This window comes from Clupea harengus, chromosome 1 (genome assembly GCF_900700415.2).
Source record: "Clupea harengus chromosome 1, Ch_v2.0.2, whole genome shotgun sequence".
NCBI classification, from domain to species: Eukaryota; Metazoa; Chordata; class Actinopteri; order Clupeiformes; family Clupeidae; genus Clupea; species Clupea harengus.
The window spans coordinates 30,764,108-30,786,814 of NC_045152.1; the positions used below are offsets into that span (position 1 = coordinate 30,764,108).

A 22,707-nucleotide genomic window follows, 5' to 3' on the forward strand; every position below is an offset into this window, starting at 1 on the left:
GCACAGTTTGGCGCTGTTCAACTTGTAATGAAAACGCAAAAGAGATGGACACTGCCCAGTGCAGCACGGCCAAATGTTCCAATGGAAAACCCCATATGTTATTCGACAGTAATTAGATTGAAATGTTATCCTTTCCATGGGTTTTTAACTTAGACTTAGTCTGGGAACAAACTGTAGGCTATTTGGTGCCGAGATGGGGACTCAAGTCGCACTTGACTTGAGACTTATCCTCAAAAGACTTGAGACTCGACTCGGACTCGAGATTTGGGACTCAACAATCTTTATTTTGTTATTTATTTATTTGTCGCATTAACAATGTCTGAAAAGCAGAAAATAAAAGTCCTTAAGACAGACAAAATATTTTAGTCATGTTGCCAATATGAAATTATATCCTGTAAGTCTCTTTCACTCACACAAATGTATAACCATATACCAGATTATAGCATGATTCCAATTAAATTAATATTATTTTCGGAATTTCATGTCACTGACAACAATTTCAATTCCAAGTGATTGTTGAAGAATCTTGCAGGATGCATCAATATGCCTCATGTATGTTGAAACTGGACAGTATAGCAACAAATACAACCCGTTGAAAAACAATGGGACAATCTTTCATGATTTTTTTCACTCAAGCTTGGTGGCCTGTGACGGACCGAGCCTCGGTTGCCGTCAAAAATGTGGGTTTGGCCCGAAAAGCTCAGAGACAGAGTGAGGGTTCAAATATAAGGTTTTATTATCCTTCAAAATATTCTGGAGAACTGCTAAGCCTCTCAATAGGCAGAGGACAAAAAGCAGCAGTCTTCAGGAATATCACCTGCTCAGCCTCTAAATGGGGTAGAGGACAATATGCAGCAGTACCAAGCTCTATTAAAAATACCTGCTAAGCCTCTAAATGGGGTAGAGGACACAAATCAGCAGTCAAACATTAGGGTCCACATAAATGCACATACCTAACAAGACTTGACTCACTGAACAAGACAGAACAATGAACATATATATATACACCTGGCGGCCAGCACCATTTTTACACACGGGGGGTAGACACAAACACTAAACAATACACAATGACAAGACAGACCCCGAGACACGAACATAGCATTTCTTCAAATTATAAAACAAAGAGATAACTATGTAATAAAATAATGTCTGAAAGGTTTGTAAAACCAACCACTTTATCCAGGTGGCCTGGCCCAGACCATTTTTCGTGTCCCCTCTGCCATTCTAGGCAATCAGCGGCGTCCATGAGGTGGATCCAATTGTATTCAGTGGTTTGAGTGTGTGTGCAAACCATGTCTGTTTGGGTGCGCTAGTCGTTGCAAATATTGGGCAGGAGTGTGCAGTTCATGTGCGGTCGCACCACGACCGTCACATGGCCTATGAGGTTTTACTCTCATGTTTTCCCTTTCAACACATGTAATCAATCCTCATCAATCTAGACGACTAGTTTAACCCATTTGCATGTCATGACTTACACAATGAATAGATTTTTAGATGTTTTGGGGGGTAAGACTAAAAGGCAGACAATCGTAAATAGCCTCTTGCATGAATGTGCAAAAACATTTCCAAAATGCTCAAAAGAATGAGAAATTACTGTTATGCTGTGTAGAAGTGAATAGATGTTTTGAGAATGTCTGAGAATTCTTATTTGAGAAATCTACTGAAGCAACTGAGAAAAACTGTAAGCAGGCCCACAATAGTTACTGTATGTTAATGTACAAAGCAAAATACAGTTATGAACTTTAAAGGAAAGCTTTCATTGCCCTTTTTTCCCCATATTGCATTGCATTAGCCTTTTTAACGTGATCATGTATTAAACAGCTAATCTATACTGTTTTGAATTCCTTGGATATATCTATGCCGTGTTTTAAGTAGACTGAATGGCATGCAGCAGATGATAGAACGCTCACAACAACCAAGAGACTTGAGACTTGACCTGCATTTGTGACCAAAGGCTTGAGACTTGAGTCTTGAGGAACAGTTGTAACACATGCTACATTATAAATTTCAGCTGGTGTCTCTTACAAAAGTTATAGACAGAAGTCATTTTGTGCGGCAGTTTCCACAGACAAATAGGGCCCTGCACAGAATGTGTTATATTTCAATTATCTTATGAAATATTAGGATAAGTTGGCTGGGGACATTTGTAACATGCATCACAATTTATAGAAAACCATTATCCTCCACTATTTTGGTTTGAATAATGCATGGCTGTGGCCGTAAGGTTTACTTTACCCCTTCAGACAAGCACGTTAATTGTCCTCGGCCACTGTTACAACTGTCCCCAACCCAGGGGCAGTTGTAACAAAGGCCCTCACTACATTCAGATGAAAATGAGAGAAAAGAAATCCCATGCCTCGTCTTTCTGTTTGCGTCTGCGGCTACAGTTCCAACCATGGCTACAGTTATAAACTGTTTCTGCCGGTTATAGCATTCTTATCTTTCAGTTCAAACCACGGCTACAGTTATAACCTCTCTGCTGGTTTTGTCAGTTCTATCTTTTGTTCTGCATTTATTCCTTCTGTATCTAATTTTCTTTTACGTTGCACTTCGTTCTGTAACACACTGGCATCATGGAAGTTTTGTTACCATAACAGCATAATTTGTTTTCAAAGCAAGCCAGTGACTTCACTGAATAAGTACCCATAAAATCAAACAGCATGTGCCTGAAACCAAAAGTGATCCGCCCTTAAACCTTGGCTCTGTTCGGTGACACTTCAGCTCTGTAAATAAAGTTCCTGCCACAAATTGATTAAAATGTGTGTCCATAATCTACAGCCCATGCCACAGAAATCTCCATATGGCCCTGGGCTATATTTTAAAACAGAGAAATAGACTACTTTTACCTTTTCTACTCCTTTTTAGGAAGGCCTCTGTGAAGTGACAAGGTATATTGTGATTTGTCAGCATAAATAAGTGAAAAACATCTTCATTTACTTGGACTAGAGAAGAACACGTGACAGATATTTAGGGTATAGGTTACTGTGTTTTGGCATTTACAAAACAGGAAAACGGCAAACCACAAACACGTTTAGTGTGATGTGATGCATCTGCTTTAAAACAATCTGCAAAATCCATTGGCTTTACAAGTGGCTTCTGGACCAACGTTAAAAACATTGCATTTGTTCTGTCTCATTAATATCAGTTATTTCATTCAAATGTGATTAAAACGTTGATATCTGAAAAATGTTTGACAAAGAAATATCCTTCTACAGACTAGCTAGACTACATGCAGGCTGGCCTATTTTCAGATAAGAAATAGCACAGATAATGACATATTGCGTCTCTAAATGTTTGAAATGCTTGAAAACAGTAAGCCCTCATGACACGTGTTTATAACTCTAGGTTAAGCCTACTTGAGAAACTGGTTTCACGGCACATCAAATCAACCCTTCCCCCCACATTTGACTCGCATCAGTTTGCTTACAGAGCAAACAGGTCCACGGAAGATGCCATCGACGTAGCCCTCCACACCGCACTGAGCCACCTGGAACTCCGTGGAACCTATATAAGAATGCTCTTCATTGACTACAGCTCAGCTTTTAACACTATCATCCCTGACATACTAGTCAGCAAACTAACTGCACTAGGCCTCTCCCCCTCCATCTGCACCTGGATAAAGGACTTCCTCTCAAACCGCCCACAAACTGTAAAACTCGGTCCCCACCTTTCCTCCACCATCACTCTAAGCACTGGCTCTCCACAAGGCTGTGTGCTGAGCCCACTACTGTACTCCTTGTACACCCATGACTGTACTCCAACCCATCCCACCAACACCATCATTAAATTTGCTGACGACACCACCGTGATCGGGCTCATATCAGAAGATGACGAATCAGCGTACAGGGATGAAGTACAGAAACTGACAGTGTGGTGCTCAGACAACAATCTGTCACTGAACACCACAAAAACGAAAGAATTAATTCTGGACTACAGAAGGCAAAGTGCAGTTCCGGCCCCACTCTACATCAACGGGGACTGTGTGGAGAAGGTCCACACCTTCAAATTCCTAGGAGCCAATTTATCAGATGACCTCTCATGGTCTGTCAACACCTCAGAGACAGTAAAAAAGGCACAGCAGCGACTACACTTCCTGAGAGTACTCAGGAAAAACAACCTGGAGTGTAAACTGATGGTGGCCTTCTACCGCACCACTATCGAAAGTGTACTAACCTACTGCATCTCGGCGTGGTACTCCGGTTGCACCGCAGCAGACAAGAGAGCCCTCCAAAGGGTCATCAACACAGCACAAAAAATCACTGGCTGCTCACTGCCCTCCCTGGAATCCATTGCCCGCTCCCGCTACCTTAGCAGGGCCAATAACATCTTAAAAGACTCCTCTCACCCAGGCCACCACCTGTTTACTCTCCTGCCCTCAGGCAGACGGTACAGATCCTTTAGAGCAAGGACCACGCGTCTTAAGAACAGTTTTTTCCCGACAGCCATCAGAACTCTAAATACCGACATGCACTAAACACTAAGCACTTTATTGACTACAAGTCACATACCATCTCAGGCACCTTACACATGTGCATAAACAAAGCTGTATTAATTGATGTATTTATTGAAGTACTTTAGTCTATGCCACCGCACTTTGTTCTACTCTTAATGTATATATATATTTTTTGGGGGGCTGTTCCTACTGTTTTTGGATAGTTGTAGTATTGTTATGTTATATGTTGTTGTTGTGTTATATGTTGTCCCTCGTCACACCAACAGGAGAAGCACTCAAAATTTCGTTGTATAAATACAATGACAATAAAGGCTTTTCTATTCTATCTATTCTATTCTACATGTGAGCTCTTTTCTCATATTCATATTGCGTCACTCTTCTAGTGTTGTTGGTTGGGTCTGTACTTCAGTCAGCAGACGCTCATTGGTGTCTAAGGAACTGTTCTGCCGAGAGCACTCGTTTCAGCCTAAATGGTCGTACGTCAGATAACGTTTGAACTCGATATACCGCCAACAGTCTATTGGAGATCTACCCCTATGAATGTTGCAATCATCAGTCTGCTACTTTATGAGGCGTATACCTGGAAGACGGGTAGCCTGTTGCTGTTGGTGACATTTGTCGATATTTCCATAAATCCAATCGTTTGGATAAACCGGTAAGTCAATCATTTGATTAAAGTAGCCTATGAATAGGCTATAAAATGTCTTAGTAGTTTATTTGGTACTCTGTTCTAACCCGTTTGTGTGAACGTTTCGAATACAGATCGTGAATTTCCTGTTGACCTTATCTTTTCGAGGAATAACTAAAATGTCGGCGCCAAAGATATGCCAGTAGTGACTAGCCTATAAACTTTATTTTCGTGTGTTTGACAGTGACAGTGTGGGAAAGGATGATAGCAGTTAGCATTTGCTATTATTACTTTACAAAACCATGGCATGTATCCATATTTATATTATTGAGATAAAAAAGACTAGGTCACTAGACACTTTAGATGTAGTTACCAAGTTAGGCAATTATAGGCTATGTATTATAGAACTTTGTCTATAGTTAATATTCCAAAACAATATACTAAAATAAAATAACACGTTTTTTGAAAACTCATTTAACAGAACTAACATCTGCTGATTGTATGACAAAGTAACTCAAATGCTTACAGTGCTTCAGTCACTATGGAGGGTGTTTTCTAGCCTGGCTCTGCCAAGCCTACATTCACTGTGTTCATTATCCACGCCAGGTGTCATCTGCCACCAAAGGGATCAACACCAACTGCTTGTAGCCTGTCTGTCTGCCCTAGCAATGCAACAGTGTGAGAATTATGACAAACCAGTGTCATTCTTCTACAATCACAGCGGAAAGCACATAACATCGGTCTGGTCCAGTAGAGACTATGTGGTGTTAGGTCTCGGGGTCACAGTTTGTCTCATCGTCATACTGTCCAACATACTGGTCATCGCTGCCATCACGATCAACCGTAAGTTCCACTTCCCCATCTACTACTTACTGGGCAACCTGGCAGCGGCGGACCTGTTTGCTGGGGTGTCCTATGTGAACCTGCTCTTCCACACGGGGCCCTACACCATCGGTCTCACGCAGCACGAATGGTTCATACGCGGGGCCCTTGTCGACATGAGCCTGACAGCCTCGGTGGCGAACCTGCTGGCGGTGGCCGTGGAGAGGCACCAGACCATCTTCACCATGCAGCTCCACAGCACCATGACCAACCGGCGCGTGGTGCTGCTCATCCTGGGCCTCTGGGTGGTGGCCATTTTCATGGGCCTGGTGCCCTCCATGGGCTGGCACTGCGTGTGCGACCTGGACACCTGCTCTACCACGGTGCCGCTGTACCAGCGCAGCTTCCTGGTGTTCTGGGCCGTGCTCAACCTGCTGATGTTCTCCATCATGGTGGCCATGTACGCGCGCATCTTCCTTTACGTGCGCCGCCGCTGCCGCAGCAGGCCCACCCCGGATGCTGACCAGCTGAATTATGAGACAGTCATCAACCTGATGAAGACTGTGGTCATAGTGTTAGGTAAGTGACTGAGGGATGATCAAAGTTTACAGTATGAGCGTGACAGGGGAATTTTCCTTATTGCTTAATTATATGGCACAGCAGGCTCATAACTGTGGTGTGTGGATATTCAAACAATATCCAAAGTGTTCTTTAGATAAAACTTCAGAGTGTAGTTGTTTTTCACCTGCAAGATCAGCCTTGCCCCTTCAGGTTTTCTTTCTTTCTGGTATGCAACTACCACATATTTGTACAACTGATTGTACCTTAGGTAACCCTTTTTTTTTTTTACAGCAAATGGTTTGTCAACTTTTTTATATAACTGGCTGGCCCTTTCTTTTTAGAATGAGTACATATAAAAGTGTCAGCGATCTGGTATTGGTTTACCTCGAATCCTTTTTAGTCTTTCTGAACATCCAAGTTGGCAAACCAGCTTTGCTGCAATCCTTTGGTCTTAGTGCTTCCTCTTCTGAGAGATTTCTCAACTTATCGTCTGTCTGCGGCAAGCCATTTTTTTCTCACCTGCTGTCTTGCCTTATCTACAAAGCTCTATTTGCATGTCATGTCATGTTGGGGTGTGGTTAAGGGCAGAAGTCTCATGTCAGGAAGTCAGAGGATGCATCTTTTTCATAGCAAGTGTTTTGTTGTGGTATCTGCCTTCAGGTGCTTTTGTCATCTGCTGGACCCCTGGCCTAGTGATCCTTCTGCTGGATGGGCTGGGTTGCAAGGTTTGCCAGGTTCTGCAGTATGAGAAGTTCTGCCTGGCCTTGGCCGAGTGCAACTCGCTGGTGAATCCGATCATCTACTCGTACAGAGACGAGGACATGAGAAAGACCTTCAAGCAGATTCTCTGTTTCGTGTGCAGGAGTGACAGCGACCAGCAGGGGGAGCCGTCCACTATTGAGTTCAAGAAAAGGGACAGTAGATCTTCAAGACGCCATCTGTTCTCAAGCAGCTCCGCATAGCATTGTTATGTGCATATGAAGACACTTTTGGAGTTGCAATTTGTCTTGCATAAGTCTTTTGGAGTTGCAATTTGTGAGCATACCATTCTCGAATCTGGTATTTGTGGACGAAGGAGTTGAAAGAAAAAAACAACACCTGCTACATTTAATTGATTATCGTATTGTCATATAGGACAAGGTTATTTTGCCTTTTTGCATCTTCCTGTTGTTTATCATGCATTGCTAGATTTCTAAATTGTAACTCACCCAGGGAAACCGGAAAGAGCAATGCTTTCTCCTATCTATGCATCAATGGCCTGCTTCACATTTATACCAGGAAATAGCCCAGTATAGGCCCTCTCCCAGCGTGCCATGGGACACTGAGCCACAGCACTGGCTGGCCAATAGGGCCTTTATTGGGGATGCACAGTGGCAGTTGATGGGCAAGGTGATAAAGGCCTGAAAACAGTGCCCATCTGTGCCAGGCGCCCAGATACCCCGGCTGGTCTGGGGATGAAACCAGTGGACTCTCAGCCACCAACTTTCTGCCTCTGGGAACACCCAAGCTACTGTGATCACAGAAGAAGCACGTGTTAAGGATGGTCTTACATTTGTCCTGTTACACCCACAAATGTAATAACTTCTCACAAACGTAATACAAATTTGCACTTTTTAAACATAATAGTCCCACAAACATAACTTCCTGCAAATGACTTAATGATTGGGTTATTATTGGTGGGAAATGAGTCATTACGTTTGTGGGTGTGACAGGTCCTGTTTATTACTGCCAAATGACGATGTTCATTTGTGGGATGGACGCTGGCTGTTGTGGGTAATGTGTGAAACTTTTTTTTGTTTGTTTTGTTGAATGGAGCTTGTAATCGTTTGCACTTCCTCACAGTATCCATCTTGAATATAGACTAACACTGATTATTAAGAGGTATTGCAAACCAGATTTCTGCTGACGGCCCATGATTACACACTGTGAACCATCATATTGTTGCAGCAGATTTGTATCAAGTATTAAATGTTTAACATTTTATGTTTAGAGTCTTCTTGTATACATCAAAATCTCTACATACCACAGTTGAAAAGGTATTTCCCTGTCAGTCTATAGTTGATTATCCCACAAAGGACAAATATGCCACGCCATAAATGCTGTACAGAAGCACAAACTGACTGAAGCTACTGCAGGTCATGAGTAATACAGGACGTCACCAGTATTCTTGTGCCAATAGTATAATCACAAATGTATATGTGCTACATGATTTGTGTTAATATATGTAATAATCATGATGTCCCTTGGACATTTCAAGTATTCCCAGATTTCTGGGGGCAACATAAACACAGTGCAAGGTTCTTTACACATTTTTTATTTTTTTTGTAAGTCACAATAGCATAGTTGTAGTGACTAAAGGTCATTGTTCCCATTAAAACAAGCAAATAAACATCCCCAAAATAAACACCCCAAAATGATAAAAAGCACACTAGATTATTTTATTAGTTTTTTGTATTTCTAATAAGGAACACTACAATTTTCTCATATTTTTCTCTTACTAGAACAGTTCTAAAGTTGAGGTATAAAAGGATTTTACAGGCCGACCAGCCTGAAAACAGAGGGATTTATATACAAGAGAAATGGAAAAAGAGAGAGGTAGAGAAGAAAAAGAATGGGGTGAATAAAGAAGAAAGACGAATGAAAGGAGGAGGGAGACACTAAGAGTCTAATAAAACAAAGTATATAAAAACGCTATCGATGCAGTTCTGATTTGGTGCAGGGGGAGCCACTCGAGCAGTGCAGAGGCATTTGTTAAGCTGAGGAGTAGCAGGATGACAAACACAGGCTCAGCGACAGTGGCACAGGTATCTTCCAAAAAAACACTCTATCCACTTCAGCTGGACCCAAAACTAGGCATAGATGTTATCTATATGAAGAAGCACAACACTTAAAAGACAAAAAAATTAAAATAAATCACTACATTAAATGTGAGTCACAGAACCTCAGTGTCTTTCTTTTTTTTCTTTTAAAAAAAAAAAATGTATAACACATCAGAATTAAAAAAAGGAAAGCTACTGTGCCTGACCTGTAAGAGTCAATTCATCAGCTACATTCTACGGAAAATGAGAGTGCAGTTTTGGGTTTCTGCCTGCGGAGAAGGTATTGCTACAGTGCACATTTCTGGTAGTCTTGTTTTAAAAACAACAACAACAGAGCCAAATCTGTATGTGTAGGAAGTGTTTCTCACTGCACCAAACTCAAACTCTGTTTTCCACAAAAACACACTAAATAAGCAAAGTAATCACTCCAAAATCCACAGTCAAACTTAAAAACTAAGCTGTAGAATTAAAATGTTTAAAAAAAAAAGAAAAGAAAACATTGTTGCTTTACTACATATGCAGAGTAAAGGCAAAAACAAACCAGGAAACTCAACAAAAAAAAAGAAGAAAAAAAAAGAAAACAGAATCTTTATATAAAAAAGATATATGTTGAAACATTCCACAATCTGTACAGAGACATCCACAGACGACTGGTAGAAAAGAAAAGAAAATTATAATTTTGGTGTAGTAACAGCATTACTTGTAAAAGACAGCCATATGAAACGCTTTTAAGTAACAGTAAAGAACAGAGGACACCAGAATCTGGCTAATACCTTGAAAAGCTTGTCAGAGTTTGGTTGTTTACAAACAAAACTCTAATTTACATTTCAGTGTCCTTTGTCTCATATGTAGAATTTGTCATTCATATATCAAAACACTCTGGTTCTACCATGACTTTTTTTTCTTTTTTTTCAATAAAGTTGTTAACAAAAAAAAGTTAGAGAAAATAAAAATGTGGAAAATGTGTTTCTGTATTAAGCTCTAGTCTTGAATCATGACACACCCAGTGCTGCTCTTTTTTGGTTCATTTTCAAAGGAGAGAGTAAAAGCCCTTGTTTGAGTGGCCTAGATAACAGACAAAGAGTGGAGTTCCCGCCGTGGGGTCAGCTGGGAGAACTAGAGCGACAGACAGCGTGCCTTCCCGTGGAATGGATGCTGCCATTGCACACATGATACAATCAACTCAAAGCACAGGGGTGAGTGATCAAACAACCTTTCCCCTACACCTCTCTTCCCCAGACCACCCACAACAAAACATCCCACCCACCCTGGTACACCAACAGTAACGTAAGGTAAGATCAGACACACACACACACACACACACACTCACACACACACACACTCATACTCATACACACATACATTAACAAACACATACACTGACGCAAAACTGACAAATCTCCTTGTTTCCACCCCAGGTGTAACTTTTCAGACTAACACACCCACCACAGTTTTGTCATCATAATTACATATCTGAAAACATTTTTGGTTTGTAACAATACAGGTAACGACTGTAATCGGTCATCTGTGGCCTCCTGCCTGCATGTTGTGAAAGGAGGGGAAGGGAGAAGGGAAGGGAACCCTAAACAGAGACCATTCAAAGAAAGAACAAGAACAGAAACACCAGCCAGCAGGACTTGTCAGTACAGTGTGTGTATGATGATTTTTTTTTTCTTCATTTTTTTGGTCTGTCATTAGTACCCTCTCGAAAAAGTTTTTACAACTTCTCCAGAAGTCAAAAATAGAAGAGCGAACCAGTTAGTCACCTGAACTGATGTAGATGCACAGGTCTGATGACACCACAAAAAACACCAACGTCTACATGCATGGAAGACAATTACACGTAGCATTCCTCTGGTTTTGAAAAAAACCATTCCCTATTCAGTCTCCCACGTCTCCCCTCCCCTTATTCTAACATAAAATTATTCAACTCTACAAATGTACTTTTTTGTATTTGGTGGCTGGGGTATTACTTGAGAAAAAAAACAAAAGAAACAGATTACATTTTTTTTTTATATATAAAAGGAAACAAAACAAAAATCCAAGGATTACACAACAGTATTGAACAAAAGTGACCAGGGTGGCTGCAGAGTGTGTGTAGAGTGTGTGTGTGCGTGTGTGTGTGTGTGCGAGTGTGTGTATGGGAGAGAAAGAGAGATAGAAATCCATTTCCATAGAAAGAACCTATACATTCTCCTCTCCCAACCTCTGTCCTGCACAGTACTTTCCTGTCTCTTCGGCCTGTTAGCGGTATGTCTGACATACGTCCTGCTGCAACCTCAGCACTCCTTTGTTTTCTTTCTGAATGAAAGCATCCTATGCTCTGACCTGTGTCCTACGGAAGAGGTCCAATTGCTGAAAAAAATACTTGTGCTTAACACATTTTCATTAGTTGTCAGCTGTTGTAAACGTTGTGTCTGTGTGTGTGTTTGTGTGTGTGTGTGTGTGTGTGTGTGTGTCTTGTGGGTGTCCATATACAAGCATTGAGAGGTTTGATAAAAGTACTTTAAACAACCTTATTACAATACTATAAGGTTCTTTTCACTTACTTAATAATAGTGCTACGTTGAGCTTGTTTTTTTTTTTTTTTTTTTTTTTTTTTGAAACTCCGTTAAAAAGGAACCGACTTGCAACAAGCAGAACAGGATGTAAGGATATCTTGCATTGGTGTTCAGTTCAAGGGTGTCTGAGGTTGTTCTGTGAGGAAACGGAAGGGATGACCACTGTTGGTACAGCACTTTGGTACAAGCGTGGTGGTGATGGTGGTGGTGGGGCTGGGGAGCCGTGAGTAGGACCCAGAGAGGGAGGTGTCCACTGTGACTGGAGAGAGCTGCAGACTCCTCCCCAAGACAGAGGGGCGTCTGGTGCTCAGCCGCCTGCTGGTTTCACCCTCAGAAATGAATGCAGAAGTCTACAGAGGGTGACGCCTTGTTTGTGTGTGCGTGTGCGTGTGTGCGTGTTGGTGGGTGGATGATGAGTGAGTTCAATCATCTCAGGCCTTTGTTAGGAGACCGGTCATCACATTACGTTGCGTGTTGTTTTTAGGCTCACAGGAAGGAACCTCTCTGTGTGTTCTATCTCTCTCGCTCCTCTATGTGGAGGAGTGTTATCACGGTCCAGCAGTGAGTTTTGCCCCTTTGTGATGAAGGCAGTCCTGTCTTTTTGTGTTTCTGCTGCGGTCCTCAGAAGTGAGCATTGAGTGTTTGTGTGCTTTTTCCCCCCATCATGCCTGGCCCGGTGGGATGGTCCAGAGGGCTTATGGGTAGTGTCGATCTTGAGGTTGGGGAGGGGGGGGGAGGGTGTCAGAGCAAGGAGATGGCAGTGGTTTGGGGGGCCACATCAGGGACAGTGGAAGGAGCGGTGGGTCGAGAGCACGTGTCAGTGGGTGTCTGTGTGAGAGTAGGGAAGAAAAGCATTTGTCTTAGTTAGAGGTGTCTGAATGGATGCTGCCGGGGGCACCAGGTGGAGAGGTGACGGAAGAGGGGTTGGTGGTGTCCTGCCAGCTGTTGTTAGCCTGGAGGGGACGGGAACAAAAGAGAGAGAGAGAGAGAGAGAGGACATTTAGTACTAGCTAAGGCACCATCTGCACAAGAATGCAGAGGATAGAGGACAATCACTGTGCCAACTGTTACAAATGTATAAAGTTACATCAACAAAGTATTAGGTACAAGTATTAGTATTTAGTGCCATGGATTCGTTTGAAATATTTCTAAAAAAAATGAAACGCAGCTGCCTGGGTTTTGTTATTATTTCTGCATATGTAATGGTTAAAATATCTGGGAGCATCCAATGTACACTTGACATGGAGCTTTGTTGAATTCACAAGCTTTGCAAGTTTATCGAGCACTTGAACTTAGAACGTGGTGTGGAGCGACGGGATTGGTTCCTTAGGTTTGTGACATATGAAACCCAGGCTGTCTGATTCCATCCGTCGTTGGTACACTACAGTTCCAAGGTGGAAATACTCAGCCATGGCATTGCCCGCTTATTTAGCTTATATGTTGCGTATGAAAAGAACTACAAATGGACATGTTAACAAGGTTAGAAACTTGATTTCACCAAAGGGTGAAATATATATTTTAGAAACATATACTTCCTTTTTGTTGATTCTACAATAATTTTGAGATTTTACATTTGACTATCTATTTTTACAAGCTTCCGTCTTTAATCGGAAATTAATCGGGTTATTTTTCTAATCACATTTATTAGGTAATGTTTTTTAATTTTACTATTATTGTCATTATTATTTTTGTCTGTTTTCATTATCATCAGAATGGCACACAAGAAACACAAGGAGTGTGTATAGGCCTTGCATCTTTCTGTCCTCATTTCTTCTCAGTGAATGGTCTGCAACTACAAATGGGTGTGCAATGTTTGTCTACTGATATGAATAAAACAAGGATGAAGGAGAAAAGAAAGGGAAGGTGTGTGTATATTTATATGTGTTGGCATATGTGCATGTACGTGAGAATCTGTGTGTGTGTGTGTGTGTGTACGTGTATGCAAGCGTGTACGTCTGTGTGTGTGTACATACACACATACACACACAAACACACAGATACATGTGTGAGCGTGTGTGTATGAATGTGTGCTCCACTCACGTCCAGGCTGTGTGGGGTAAAAAGGCCACTTCCTGACAGCTCCTCATAACCGGCCGTCAGGTGTGTAGCACGGTGCAGGGTATCCACCTGTCAGGCAACAGGGACAAGCGTTACCAGGGTGGTACGGCATTGAATAACTGCATTTATTTGCAAAAAATCCCTAATCAAGTTAGACCAAAACTAACCAGAGGTCAACACTAATTAACTACATTTGTTGAACACAAATTCTCTAAATATGTTGGACCACACCAAACACAAGCCATCTCCAATTGCACATGCAAGATTTGTGTGCATGTACACAATCTTGTTCCAGGACCTTAAAACAGACACAACTTGTGACATTTAGACAGGTAAGCAGGTCAACACTTTCAATTCAAACTAAAATGGCAAGAAGCGCAACTCAAACTAAAAGACAAGAAACATTACTGAAACTACTGAAGTAACATAGAATCTGGTTTGCAAAAAAAAATAGTTTAAGGACTTTGCATGGTTAAACCAGTTCTCTTTTTTAGTTTCATACCTACATAAAAAAAATAACACAATGGACTGTAGATCATATGTGTAATACAGTGACTAGTATAACACCACTCTCAGAAGCCACTTCACAGCTGCTTGTTATTTCCACCGACTGACGCTGCCAGGAGGAAGAAAATGAATGTCTTACAGCTGAAGCATCCCAACATTCACCATTTATTGGCGTTACAACTGCTGGGGGGTCCACATTCATATTATTTCGCACTCCAAACAAATTATTACTCCGCTGTCACCAAGTAATCCATCTAATTTAAAGGTGAACCACTTGACACACAGAAAGGAGTGTGGTGAGAAATCCTCTCCTCTCTGTCTAGACTTGGCAGTGGTGCTGAAGGCACCATAAATCTCGTCTGGATCTCAATAGGGGCTTCAGCTTCATCCCATTCTCCTTCTCCCAGCAGGGGCAGATTAAATGCTTAAAGGGCCGCAGAGTTCAATGCTCTGCTTCGCCTCGCGCAGATCGCTGCCTAGTGCCTCTTCAGTGACGAAACGATAAAAAACCCATTTCTTTACGGCAGAGCGGCTTGTCAGCGTTTTTAAGAGAGCAGTCTATCCAAATCAAGGCCTGTATTTCACATTTTGCCAGGGAGGTTGGTTTCCCCCGGCCCTGGCTGTCCCTCCGAAAGCGAGCTACACACATTTGTCTGTATGGCTACAATGCACAGTTCGACCCAACCCAACACGTCAAATAAATCCACTTAAGACTGGTTCAAAATAACATGTTTGTGTATAACAGCACTGGGTCTACTCAAACACCTTATCCACAGCACTGGGGCACAAGGAGAGGGGGGGCTTCTGGGTGAAATGATGGAGGAGATGAGAAGAATCAAAATGGAAAATAAAAACGAGAAAACGAAAATGATAAAGATGGGGTCTCACAATCACAAACAGCACTGATCCAATGGGAGGGCTAGAAAACATTTGTGGGTGTTTCAAGCGGGCCACACACACACTAGGCTGGGGATCTGTCAGGGCTAGAGGGAGGATGGGGGTGGGGCATCATGGGGTCCGGGCACTTCTGGTGATGCAGGGCTGGGGGGGGGGGGGGGGGGGGGGGGGCGCGAACGGTGCAGGCAGAGGTGGGTGACTACAGAACTGCCAGGCAGATAAGAGGGACAAAGTAAGGGGATGGGGACAGGGGCATTGATGCAGGCTCACTGGGGACAGGGGCATTGATGCAGGCTCACTGGGGACATCTTCAGCGCCTACCTGCTGCTGAAGAGAGGGGGCGACAGCGAGGCCCTCCCCGTTGAGCGAGCGCAGACCGAGGTAGGCGTCTCCTGCGTGAGAGAGGCTGTACGAGCCCGACGATCCTGCAGGTGATACACGGAGCCCGTCAGGCATGCCGCTTTTGACCCGGTGAGTGGGCGTGGGGTGTTAGCAGTGGCATGGGGTTACACACACCACTGTGTAAGATAGCTGCTTCTACGTGTGACACTCCCTACTATATAAGGCAACCCAGTCACATTTGTCTTTCCGGTCTGGGAGACTGCCTGTTCTGGGTCAAGAGTATCTGCCTGCATTAGTCGACAAATGTTCTAGAAAAAAAAAAAAAAAAAGAAGTAAAAATGAAATGAAACGAGGCAGTCCTGAAGGTCATGCCACCTCACTGTAGTAGAACACCACTTCTGTAAACTTGGCCATATCTCTGGCTCCGTGTTAGATCTTGTGTCTCAGCAGGGAACTTTACCCGGCCGATTCATTGACAGGACTAAGGAAATGAAATGTCGGATTACGTCTGATAAGTAACCAGTCATGACATGGCATGGTCTTCCATGCGGAAGAGCGATATGATGTTAATACTGAAGTCACCTACCTTTGCCTGCTTAATCCTGAGCAAGTAGGGCTAGATTTCACTATCTAAATGTGCGTATCAGTGAATGTGTTTGGTTCTCTCTTGTGTAGACAAAGGCTTAAGAGACACACAAAAGGTTGGGTGTTGGACTTACAGAAAATCAGATAGTGTTGCTACAATAAAAGATGAAAGAACAAATAACATTCAACGTAATAACTGTGTGTTGTGTAAAACATGTACAAAGTGATCAAACTCTTTCTGTTCGGACTGAAGACCCCTCTGAAGCGTCAAGCATACATTTTCTGTTAGCTCACCACCTTTGAAAGAGCAAGCTCACTGGATACACACGACACTAACAGCCTCAGTGCTATTATACCTTAATGAGACAACCCATCAGTAACCTTACTACATATCTGACAGCTGGCGATAAGTCTGAGAAATTAGTTTCCATATCTAATCAGCACCTTCACACATAGCAAAGCAAACTTTTGTTCTCAGCTGAAGGCTTGTTTGAAGTGTCTGGTGGGACATAATAAACACTCAGCAATTTACTACTTGTGAACGCAAAAGCAACAAAAACTGATTGACTCAGCGTCAAAAAACACACAGGCACTCACTCACACACACACACAGAGAGTTGTAAAAATGGACACAGTTAGGACAGGGGGACAGATGGGTGAATGTTCATTAAATCTGTACTGAAGTGTGAGTGTAACAAAGTGACACTAGGATGTGTGCATACGATGGGTCTATATTAAGGAAGCTTAGACACATGCAGGCACCAAACCATTGAGCTACTGCTACTCTACACCCTGGGCCAATGTATCATGCATTTGATCCTGACTACATGAGTGGGTGTGAGCGGGGGTTTGTGTGTGTGCGCTACAGAGGCTGACGGGGGAGGTGGAGCAGACAGTACCTGAGTTGGGCGTCGCCGGAGAGTTAGCCTGGCTAGCTTGCGCCGACACATTGGCAGCGTCCACTGCCGTTTTTACCGCGTACAGGTTCGCTTCCTCCTGGAACTTACCAATGTTCTTCTTGTACCGAATTCTCTTGTTGCCGAACCAATTAGAGACCTGGAGAAAAGAAGGACGAGGAAGACGACATGAACATATTTAACCCTCCATGAATACAGACAGTGGGGGGGGGGGGGGTTCTACATTTGAGTCTGATTCATTAGACACTTTTATCCAGAGCGACTAACAGAACACAGTGGAGGCATACAATTCTGCAGTGTTTTGAGGTTCCCTGGGATCTGCTTCCATGCCCCTGGGCGCAGCTAGTGTCTTGCTCTATAAGCCGCGCTATGGGAGGACAGCAGTAGAGGCGGACACATGCGGGGCAGTTAGTGCTGAGCTCCGAGGGCTAAAGGTTCTCTCTCTGATCTTAATGCTTAGGGGGCCGGTGCAGTGCCAGCGGCTGAGGTGACATGGCGCCCTTCTGACCTGAGAGACGGTGATGGCGCACTTCTTGGCCAGCTCCTCCTTGGCTTCCTCGCTGGGGTACGGGTTGGACAGGTGCGAGTAGAAGTACTCGTTGAGCACCTCCGTTGCCTGTTTGTTGAAGTTGCGCCTCTTGCGCCTGTGAAGATGTGACCAGACGTATTTCAACGTATTTCAAGATTAAAACGTTTTACAGATTAAATACAGAAGGTTTCCTGATTAATTCAAAAATTGTAAAGACTATGTGAAGAAATAAAATATGCAAAGACATTCAAATGAAGGCAAATGTCAAATTGGCTCTTTCTACACAAAACTGTCAGTAGAAAAAACGAAATACATGATCTTCCCATTGATTTGATTTCAGCTTCAGGATTGCTAACACACACACACACACAAAGACACACTCTCACCTGGCGTCCAGGAAGCGCGAGCGCAGGATCATGACGGCCTCACAGGTGCTCTGCTTGAGCTGCATCTGGATGGAGCTGAACTTGCGGTGGATGATGCTCACCATGCGCTCGATCTCCTTCGGGGAGATGGGCCGTGTGCGGGACTGCTCTCGCAGCAGGTTCATCACGTGGTTGGTGAACTCACTGCACGCCTGGGGAACAGAGAGGGGGGGGGGGGGGGGGGGGCATGTTACAGAGAAGCCTTAACAGACAGGTCTGTCTACTTCACGCTCTTCTTCATTTTGGCCAAGCAATTGTTTTAGTCCATCATGAAAAAAAAACAGGGTCCTATCAACATGGATGGGGAGAGACTCATCATTCCACATGGTCTACGTGCTCAAGTACAGAATAGATTTGACTGGATAATACATAGTCTTCATGCTTACAGTGCAGCAAAGTAATGATGGCTCATGCTACAAGAGCAGCACAAACTACATATCAGTACTGAAATCCTGTGATTGGGGCTGTACTATTTCTAAATACCCAAACCATGCTCAAACTCATTCTGCACGCCCAGAACATTAGCAGATACCACACTGGTGGGGTCCAGATGGCGACTAAAATGGCCACCAAGGTGCCTAAATTGTTAATTTTGTGTCACGGTTTGCGGTGACCGTCCCCCAGATGAACACATTTGTCAGAACATATAATAATGTTATGATGTGACAGGGTTAAACATTAACGCTTGTCCAGTTGTGCAAAACAGGTTCAGAAAAAATATATCGCAACAACTCAAAAACGGTTGATGATCAAAGGACAAGGTCACTTATGTGCAGTGTTGTGAAATGTTATATTGATATTGCCATTTGTTTTCAGCTAGTGGTAACTACATAGGCTAAGCAGAACGCTCCAATAGTACACGTGTAGGCAACTATTTTCCTGGCTGCCTAAGGCTTGACAGATGCCTGAAAATCAACATCATTTCGTGTTATGTCAAACAACACATGCTAATGTGGGCAACAGTGAAAATAAATCTAGTTAACATTTAGGTCTACTACAGTTAGCCTAACAAAACTTTTTTAGGCATGGCACCATGAGTCAATTTGTGTTAGTCTGCTAGGAGTTGTTAGTGTTTTGAATCATCACTTTGATTTGTCTTACCTGTTCATACTTCTCCAGCTCGGAGTGGTAGATCTGGCGGATCTGGGCCAGCTTGGCTCTGTAGTCCGAGTGCTCAATGCTGCCGTCGTTGGGGGATCCCCCTGCCGCAGCGGCCGCTGCTGCTGCAGCTGCCGAACCCCCACCCTTCTCCGGCCCCGACACGCCCTCGGCCAGCAGCATGTTGTCCAGGCGCATGATCTGGGGATCTGGTGGATCCTCTTCCTGAACGCCGCGGATACTGAGAACTGTGGGAGAGGCAACAAAACAAGCAGTGAGTCAGAAAAGAGTGTAGATCCACTATTGTTATGTCTGTTTATATCTAATAACGATACATAGCAAGGGTCAAGAGTCAGGATATGAAACTCATCATCATCAAATACACCTACTGATTGTCCAAGTACAATATGTCAACAGCAGAATGTAATGCACAGCCAAATATCTTTTTTTTTTTTAAGCAGACATGTGCGGCTGCTAAGCAGGTCAAACCCATTTCTTTGTACTCTAGGAGAGGTGCGCTGAAGGAAAGTACTCCTTTCGACCAGCAGGGGTCAGCAGAGCCCCTCCCAGCAGTCAGCCAGTAGAGTAATGCATGAGGCATGAGTCAAGTAATAGGAGTGCATGTGCTGTCACTACGAGCAAGACCAGCCATAAGTACCGCCTACAGCCACCACACTCTACCAGTGTATTAAAACAGGACCTCTGTCAGCTCCTGGCCAGCAGCTCATCTCTCTCTCTTTTTCGATCACTCACACACACGTGTATGTGCCGTACAGTGTCTACATGATGGCATACAGTATGCATTAGGGGTGTTACGGGACACAAAATTCACAGTTCGGGGTGTACCTCAGTTTTGGGGTGACTGTTTGGCAGTGGGGGGGGGGGGGGGGGGGGGGGAAATAAAAAATTCTTTCCCTTTATTTTGAAAAATGGAAGCATTCAGCAGTGACTCATTAGCCATAATTCTCATTGAAACAGTTAAGGCACTCAAATACTGGCATATTGTCAACGAGAAAAATGTATCACACAACTATCAGTTATGCTCCATCATACGACTCTGACCTGTTGATAATAATGCGTTTATACAGGGCAGGACATGCCTTAATTCTGTATTTTCTTCAACCGAGTATTGGGGGCATGTCCACAGCGATAAATACTCTGTAGCTATTAGTTATTACTTTGGCACGGCCTAAATCTGCAGTGAGAGGCTGCCGTAATGTTGTGGGGAGAATGCCTTCCAGTCTGTTTTTGTCTCGTTCTGCTGATCGACGCATTCGGGTGATGCCGTCGTAAATGAAATGTCTGAAGTGTATACACAAAACCTTACGGGTAAAAAGTGTGTTCCAGAATTTCTGTTCCGAGTGTGCGAGGGTCAGGGTGTACCGAACGAGGAAGTAGCATAACGAACTGAACATCCTGTAGCGAACAGCTTGGGACAAACACACGTACTAATACACCCCAAGCATGTGCACTGGAGATGATGTGAACTTCCAGACTATTTCTTCCATGGGAGCAAAAACTGACTTTAGGACACTCGTATGTAATGATGCAGCCATTGCACAATAGAACCTTAGCTTTCATGACACTGAACTGCAAGGTCAAAATCTTTTTGCCATCTCTAGGCAGAAAGAGCACGAGTAGGTGTGTTCTTTCAGTGCATGGGAGAAATGTCACTATGAAATATGTGAATGAAACGGCACAAGAAATGGTTGGGAATTAAAATGTAGCTATTGTACATAAAGCCTATAGGAGCATGTCTAAATCAACACCAGATCGGGCTTTTGTTTCTTTTATTCCGTCTGCAAGGTATATTTGAATGATTACAACCACAAACATGCAGTCTGCTTACTGGTTTGCAATATCTAGCTTGTCACACAAATTCATCACTTAAATAACTTAAATACATATACTGTATCCTCTGATTTGAAGCACTGTACTTCCTGTCTCGTTATTGTCTTCAGGTTTGAACTGCTGTGTTAATGATTGGCTAAAATGACCAAATTTGATCACTTTGATCTCATACATACTCCTAACCCACTTCACAAAATCCTTTTGTGCACAGTGCAGTGAATAAAAGGACAGTGCCATTTCTTTTTCCCCACTGCTGTGCTATAACTTGATATAAAACGACTGCCCTCCCATCTAAGAGTATCAGGCTGAACTTATTGGTGAATGATGTTTTGCTGTTTAAATGAATTTTTCCCACTACAGCTACTACATTACACCAAATGGGTGTGGCAACTGTGCCACAAAAACCCTGTGGACACAAACTGCATTAAGGCACCAAATCAACTGCATTAACCCACCCGGTTTCTGTCGGACAAGAGATAAATAAACAGTGCAGCGGAGACAAGGGCTGTATTGTTTCAACAATGAATGAATTCCAAAAATACAACGCGCTGCCTAACACACAGGCAGTTCGCTGCTCGGCCAAAGCCAAAAGTGCGCGCAACATCTACAAAGAAGACAGAGCACATGTAAGTGCTTTTTTTGGTTTGTCTTTTTTCATGTCCACCTCAAAATACTCCTCTCCTCCAACCCCCCTTTACTGGTCTACAAACTTTCTAGTCCTCTCTTCTTTTTCCAGCTCACTCTTGTCTTTGAAAAAGAAAAGAAAAAAACCCTTCTCCCTCTTTCCTTTTTTTCTGGCCTGTTCCCTCCCAACCCCTGCACTCAGGTCCTCTTCTCCCCCTCTCTTTCTTTCTCTTTTTCTCCCTCTTAGGCCCCCCCCCCCCCATCCCTTTTTTTGTTTCTCTTGCTCAGGTCCTTTTCCATTTCTCTCTCTCTCACTCTCTCACTCTGTTTAGCGCTCTTTTTCTTTCTCTCTGGTCTTCTCTCCCCCCCATCTCTCTCTCTCTCGCTCTCTCTCTCTTTCTCTCTCTCTCTCTCTCTCTCTCACACAGAGTCACATTCCTTCTCTCTGTTGCTCCCCCTCTCATGGCTCAGGAATGCGGCAGACCCAGCCGACTGAACTAATGACCCCGATTTGCCCATCCCTCTCTCTAGCTTTGAGGCTCTTTAGTCCACTACTAAGCAGGGGGGAACTAAATGCATCTGTACTTTTTTGTGCTGGTGTGAGTACTGAAAACCTAAAAAAGTATCAAGCAGTTTTGTGTGAGATTTGAAATGGTGTGTGTGTGTGTGTGTGTGTGTGTGTGTGTGTGTGTGTGTGTGTGTGTGTGGTAACAGAATCCCAGGAGCTTGGCACTGGGCTCTGGCACCAACTTCAGCAGTGCCTGTCCCAGACCTTGCTCCAGACTAACAGTTTCCTGTTGCTGCAAGCTAAGACATGGCAGCAGGTTACCTTACAGCCATCCAGCACAACAATCACCAGCATACAATCAACAGACTCAAACTGCTTGGGTCAAGCACGAACCATATCCCTCTTACCCACCCCTCCCCTCCCCAAACACAAACACCCTCCCCTCCCCAAACACAAACACCCAACCCTGCTGTCCCCTAACGCCCACTGATAGGCTCCAATTACACCAATTAAGCAGTGAAA

General features: G+C 43.4%; 2 protein-coding genes across 10 annotated transcripts in view; one reads left to right on the forward strand and one right to left on the reverse strand.

The window, feature by feature from the left end:
• Positions 1-4,755: 4,755 nt before the first annotated feature.
• lpar2a (lysophosphatidic acid receptor 2a) lies at positions 4,756-8,447 on the forward strand. The gene is made up of 3 exons (XM_012833763.3): positions 4,756-5,108; positions 5,688-6,482; positions 7,125-8,447. The coding sequence occupies exons 2-3, from the start codon at positions 5,750-5,752 to the stop codon at positions 7,424-7,426; spliced, it is 1,035 nt and encodes a 344-aa protein (XP_012689217.1). The 5' UTR covers positions 4,756-5,108; positions 5,688-5,749; the 3' UTR covers positions 7,427-8,447.
• Positions 8,448-8,762: 315 nt separating this feature from the next.
• pbx4 (pre-B-cell leukemia transcription factor 4) overlaps positions 8,763-22,707 on the reverse strand; it is a 35,033-nt gene continuing 21,088 nt past the window's right edge. For 4 of the 9 annotated variants that reach the window (XM_031575899.2, XM_031575894.2, XM_031575902.2 and 1 more), the window contains 7 exons: positions 19,206-19,450; positions 18,066-18,256; positions 17,659-17,794; positions 17,241-17,289; positions 15,628-15,731; positions 13,885-13,971; positions 8,763-12,797 (listed from right to left, as the gene is read on the reverse strand). In XM_031575899.2, coding sequence (XP_031431759.1) covers positions 12,705-12,797; positions 13,885-13,971; positions 15,628-15,731; positions 17,241-17,289; positions 17,659-17,794; positions 18,066-18,256; positions 19,206-19,450 — 905 coding nt within the window. In that variant the 3' untranslated portion in view covers positions 8,763-12,704. Of the gene's footprint in view, positions 12,798-13,884; positions 13,972-15,627; positions 15,732-17,132; positions 17,290-17,658; positions 17,795-18,065; positions 18,257-19,205; positions 19,451-22,707 lie in introns of all 9 variants that reach the window. The other 5 variants (XM_031575927.2, XM_012833760.3, XM_031575934.2 and 2 more) reach the window with 4 other exon arrangements.